Source organism: Petromyzon marinus (genome assembly GCF_048934315.1).
Source record: "Petromyzon marinus isolate PM22_M1 ecotype Great Lakes invasive population chromosome 76 unlocalized genomic scaffold, UKy_Petmar_22M1.pri1.0 chr76_unloc.1, whole genome shotgun sequence".
Lineage (NCBI taxonomy): Eukaryota > Metazoa > Chordata > Hyperoartia > Petromyzontiformes > Petromyzontidae > Petromyzon > Petromyzon marinus.
Window position 1 is genome coordinate 1,618,469 of NW_027422618.1, and position 6,581 is coordinate 1,625,049.

The 6,581-nt window shown below is 53.1% G+C and overlaps 1 protein-coding gene across 1 annotated transcript; it reads right to left on the bottom strand.

Moving 5' to 3' along the window:
- Positions 1 to 474: 474 nt before the first annotated feature.
- On the bottom strand, positions 475 to 5,426 carry LOC142908199 (uncharacterized). The gene is made up of 4 exons (XM_076058517.1): positions 5,404 to 5,426; positions 2,819 to 2,896; positions 1,928 to 2,144; positions 475 to 1,047 (listed from the first exon to the last, which is right to left on the bottom strand). Exons 2-4 carry the CDS (start codon positions 2,865 to 2,867, stop codon positions 645 to 647), a joined length of 669 nt encoding a protein of 222 aa, XP_075914632.1. The 5' UTR covers positions 2,868 to 2,896; positions 5,404 to 5,426; the 3' UTR covers positions 475 to 644.
- Positions 5,427 to 6,581: the final 1,155 nt, after the last annotated feature.

The window sequence follows — 6,581 nt, forward strand, 5'->3', positions numbered from 1 at the left end:
TGAAACAGTGGATGGGTGAGTGCATCGGTGGGGGGGTGGGTGAATCGGTGGGTACGTGAGTGAATCAGTGGGTGGGTGATTGAATCAGTGGGTGGGTGATTGAATCAGTGGGTGGGTGAGTGAAACAGTGGGTGGGTGAGTGAATCAGTGGGTGGGTGAGTAAATCAGTGGGTGGATGAGTGAATCAGTGGGTGGGTGAGTGAAACAGTGGGTGGGTGAGAGAATCAGTGGGTTGGTGAGTGAATCAGTGGGTGGGTGATTGAATCAGTGGGTTGGTGAGTGAATCAGTGGGTGGGTGAGTGAATCAGTGGGTTGGTGAGAGAATCAGTGGGTGCGTGAATGAGTCTGAGGAGGAGGCGGAAGGTGGAAGAGGTTGTGGAGGAGGTGCACCCCTGACACGGCCATTATGATCCCAGACCCCACACAGCACTGACAATCGAAGGCACCAAACACCACAAAGTCTGCAACGTCATTTCACTTCCTGCTGTCTGTATTTGCCATGACAATATTTACAATAATTATTTACAAAGCTATGAAATTATTTACAACGCGATACATAATGGGGTGGGTGGGTGGGTGGCTGGGTGGTGCTGCTTGTGGTGGCAGCTGGCACCGACGCCACCACCACCACCACCACGACCCCGCTAATGCGCCATGGGCCGGCCACCACAAATCAGCAGGCGGCGGAGGAGCGAGCGGAGCGCGCTGGCCACCTGCGCCAGGCACGCCCCTTGCTTCTTCTTGCTCTGCGGATGCTGCACCTCCTCCGCGTCCACCTCCTCCGCCTTCTCTTCAAGCTCCTTCACCTCCTCGTCCAACTCCACCACCACCTGCTCCGGCTCCACCACCACCACCTCCTCCTCCTCCATCTTCTCCACCTCCTCCGTACCCAACTCTGCCTTCCCTTCCACCTCCTTCACCGCCACCTCTTCCGCCTCCACAAACTCCGTCCACTCCACATTGGTGTAGATGAGCGGTGAGAACGATGAGGATGATGACGAGGAGGAGGAGGATGATGATGATGGGGGCATCTCCTCCGGATCAGCTCTGTGGAGGTAGCAGCAGCACCACAGCAGCACGGCGCCACCACTTTAGCCTCTCGCTACAATAGCCAGAGGCCGTAGTCGCTCTGCATCATCACCGCCACCACCACCACCACCACCAGATCCTCCCGTAGGTGGACTAACGGACTCAACGCACGGTGGCGGATTTAAAAACAAAATCTAAAACTATCACTCTATTTTACCGGGTGTAAGAAGCGACCTGGCCACCACGAGAGATAGCAGCTCGATCAAGTGGCTGATATCACCGTGGTCATCATCATCATCGCGTGGAAATGTAGACACACCCGAAGAGACCCATGCAAAAACTAAACTATTTTTTTTATTTCACCAGGTCTAAGGCTTCCACAGAGCGACTGTGTAGCCCTCTTTCAGAAGGCCCACACAGAGACCCATAGAGATGCAGAGACTCGTGTAGAACCATAGACACCCACAGAGACCCGCAGAGACCCATGCAAAAACTAAACTCTTTTTTTTATTTCACCAGGTCTAAGGCTTCCACTGATTTTTGTAGCTCTTGATCAGAAGCAGCGTCGCCATCGCAAATGATGGCTCAAGGCAGTGGCTGATATCATCGTGATCATCATCCCCACGTAAGAAATGTATCGCAGCCAAACACTCTAACCGCGTGGTGATGTCGATTCTAAATGTGGAGGTGAAAACCCGGAGGGACCCGGAGAGAACCCACGTAGGTACGACCACGGGCAGAGAGACAGACAGACGCAGACTTCAAATATACAGCAGCAGCAGCGGCAGGCGTCGTCAGCGGTCGGGATCGAGCCCATGAACTCCTGCGTACCGGGAAAGGGAGTCGACATCTCGTCCCCAACACCCCCAGCCCTATGAGCACACAGAGGGAGTCTCACCGTGGATCAGAAACCCCAGAGGCCTGCAGAGCACCAGCAGTGCTGATGATGACATTGGCTTCCCTGGAGGTGCCAGCGGCGGCGGCGGCGGTGGCGGTGGTGGTCATGGGGTTGAGCCTTTGGCTTGTGAAGGTGCCCGTGCCGATTGGGGGGCGCTTCAGGATGAAGCATCTCGGTTTTTCCTTCTTGTTCAGGCAGCAGTGGCGGACCTGATGATCTGTAGAGAGACAGAGAGACAGAAAGACTCAGACACCGACCCACTTACCCACCCACGTACCGACCCACTCGCCCATTCACCCACCTACCAACCCACCCACGTACCGACCCACTCGCCCATTCACCCACCTACCAACCCACCCACGTACCGACCCACTCGCCGATTCACCCACCTACCAACCCACCCACGTACCGGCCCACTCGCCCATTCACCCACCTACCAACCCACCCACGTACCGACCCACTCGCACATTCACCCACCCACAAGCCCAGCCACAAGCCCACCCACCCACCCACCAACTAGCCCAGCCACCCACCAACTCACCAACACACCCACCAAACCCACAAACCCACACACCCACTCACCCAACTACCCAATCACCTACTCACTCATTCACTCACCCACAAATCCAACCACTCACCCACTCACTTACTCACCAACAAAACCCACTCACTCATTCACTCACCAACAAACCAACCCACCCACCCACCGACCCACCGACCCACCCACCAACCCACCCACCCACCGACCCACCCACCCACCCACCGACCCACCCACCGACCCACCCACCCACCCACCGACCCACCCACCCACCCACCGACCCACCCACCGACCCACCCACCCACCGACCCACCCACCCACCCACCGACCCACCCACCCACCGACCCACCCACCCATGACATGAATGCCCAGAGCAGCGTCGTTGTGTTGTGCGGCGTTCATGGCGTCTCTCGCTGTAATCCACAGGGTCTCTGTGTGGAGAGCGGTGGGGGGGGGGGGAGAGGGTCACAACACAAACTCACCTCGTCACCAAAGACTCACAACACAATCTCACCTCGTCACCACAGACTCACAACACAAACTCACCTCGTCACCACAGACTCACAACACAAACTCACCTCATCACCACAAACCCACAACACAGACTCACATCATCAACACAGACTCACAGCACAAACTCACCTCGTCACCACAGACTCACAGCACAAACTCACCTCGTCACCACAAACCCACAACACAAACTCACCTCGTCACCACAAACCCACAACACAAACTCACCTCATCACCACAAACCCACAACACAAACTCACCTCGTCACCACAAACCCACAACACAAACTCACCTCGTCACCACAAACCCACAACACAAACTCACCTCATCAACACAAACCCACAAAACAAACTCACCTCGTCACCACAAACCCACAACACAAACTCACCTCGTCACCACAAACCCACAACACAAACTCACCTCATCACCACAAACCCATAACACAAACTCACCTCATCAACACAAACCCACAACACAGACTCACATCATCAACACAAACCCACAACACAAACTCACCTCATCAACACAAACCCACAACACAAACTCACCTCATCAACACAGACTGACAACACGGACTGTGCATCAACACAGACTCACATCATCAACACAAACCCACAACACAGACTCACCTCGTCACCACAGACTCACCGCATCAACACAAACTCACAACACAAACTCACCTCGTCACCACAAACCCACAACACAAACTCACCTCGTCACCACAGACTCACAGCACAAACTCACCTCATCACCACAAACCCACAACACAAACTCACCTCATCACCACAGACTCACAGCACAAACTCACCTCATCACCACAGACTCACAACACAGACTCACCTCATCACCACAGACTCACCGCATCAACACAAACTCACAACACAAACTCACCTCGTCACCACAGACTCACAGCACAAACTCACCTCATCACCACAAACCCACAACACAAACTCACCTCTTCAACACAAACCCACAACACAAACTCACCTCATCAACACAAACCCACAACACAAACTCACCTCATCAACACAAACCCACAACACAAACTCACCTCATCACCACAAACTCACCGCATCAACACAAACCCACAACACAAACTCACCGCATCAACACAAACCCACAACACAAACTCACCTCATCACCACAAACCCACAACACAGACTCACCTCGTCACCACAAACCCACAACACAAACTCACAACACAAACTCACCTCATCAACACAGACTGACAACACGGACTCACATCATCAACACAGACACATCATCAACACAGACTCACAACACAAAGTCACATCATCAACACAGACTCACATCATCTACACAGACTCACATCATCTACACAGACTCACATTATCAACACAGACTCACATCATCTACACAGACTCATCAACACAGACTCACATCATCAACACAGACTCACAACACAGACTCACATCATCAACACAGACTGACATCACAGACTGACAACACAGACTCACATCATCAACACAGACTCACATCATCAACACAGACTCACATCACCAACCACAGACTCACATCACGGACTCACATCATCAACACAGACTCACAACACAGACTCACAACACAGACTCACAACACAGAGTCACATCACCAACCACAGACTCACAACACAGACTCACAACACAGACTCACAACACAGACTCACAACACAGACTCACATCACCAACCACAGACTCCCCATCACGGACTCACATCATCAACACAGACTCACAACACAGACTCACATCACCAACCACAGACTCACATCACGGACTCACATCATCAACACAGACTCACAACACAGACTCACATCACCAACCACAGACTCACATCACGGACTCACAACACAGACTCACATCACCAACCACAGACTCACATCACCAACCACAGACTCACAACACAGACTCACAACACAGACTCACATCACCAACCACAGACTCACATCATCTACACAGACTCACAACACAGACTCACAACACAGACTCACATCACCAACCACAGACTCACAACACAGACTCGCAACACAGGCTCACATCACCAACTACAGACTCACAACACAGACTCACAACACAGACTCACATCACCAACCACAGACTCACATCATCTACACAGACTCACATCACGGACTCACATCACCAACCACAGACTCACATCACCAACCACAGACTCACATCACGGACTCACAATACAGACTCACAACACAGACTCACATCACAGACTCACATCACCAACCACAGACTCACATCACCAACCACAGACTCACAACACAGACTCACATCACGGACTCACATCACAGACTCACATCACCAACCACAGACTCACATCACCAACCACAGACTCACAACACAGACTCACATCACGGACTCACATCACGGACTCACATCACAGACTCACATCACGGACTCACATCACGGACTCACGCTCCCACCTGTCTGAGTGGTAACGCTCGGATCACGACGAACACGACGGGGAGCAATCTCAAGAAGCGGCCGTTTGCTGCGCGCGTGACCAGGGCTCTGACGACACTTCCCACGACGTCACGTAACCCCGCCCCCAAGTCGATGACGGCGCAATGCTCGCCACGCCCACCAGCCCCGCTCACCAACCCAGCCAACCGCTCCCGTCCCGCCCACCAGCCCCGCCCACCGCCTCAGCCAACCGCCCCCGTCCCGCCCAACAGCCCCGCCCCACCACCCCATCCAACCGCCCCCGCCCACCAGCATCGCCCCCACCAACAGCCACCGCCCATCGCCACGCCCCCAATTACCGCCCCGCCCCCATCCCCCGCCGCTACTTCCGGTTTGTCAGGCGCGAGGTCTCCGCCTCCTCGCCCCCCCTAGGTCGACTCAGCCTCAAATGGGCACGCCGGTGCCACGTGCGCGGTGGTCAACATCGCCAGCACTGTGGGAGAGACAAAGGCGGCCGGGCGGGCGTGGTGCTGGCCACCCACCCCCTCCTTGTATGTGTGTATGTGTGTGAGTGTGTGTTAGTGAGTGTGTGTGTGTGTAAGTGAGTGTGTGTGAGTGTGTGTTAGTGAGTGTGTGTGAGTGTGTGATAGTGAGTGTGTGTTAGTGTGTGATAGTGAGTGTGTGTAAGTGATTGTGTGTTAGTGTGTGTTAGTGAGTGTGTGTGAGTGTGTGTAAGTGATTGTGTGTGTGTGTAAGTGAGTGTGTGAGTGTGTGTAAGTGATTGTGTGTTAGTGAGTGTGTGTTAGTGAGTGTGTGTGAGTGTGTGTAAGTGAGTGTGTGTTAGTGTGTGTAAGTGAGTGTGTGTGAGTGTGTAAGTGAGTGTGTGTTAGTGTGTGATAGTGAGTGTGTGTGAGTGTGTGATAGTGAGTGTGTGTTAGTGTGTGATAGTGAGTGTGTGTGAGTGTGTGTAAGTGATTATGTGTTAGTGAGTGTGTGTTAGTGATTGTGTGTTAGTGATTGTGTGTTAGTGATTGTGTGTTAGTGAGTGTGTGTGATTGTGTGTTAGTGTGTGTTAGTGTGTGATAGTGAGTGTGTGTGTAAGTGATTGTGTGTAAGTGATTGTGTGTTAGTGAGTGTGTGTTAGTGAGTGTGTGTTAGTGTGTGTTAGTGAGTGTGTGTGAGTGTGTGTTAGTGAGTG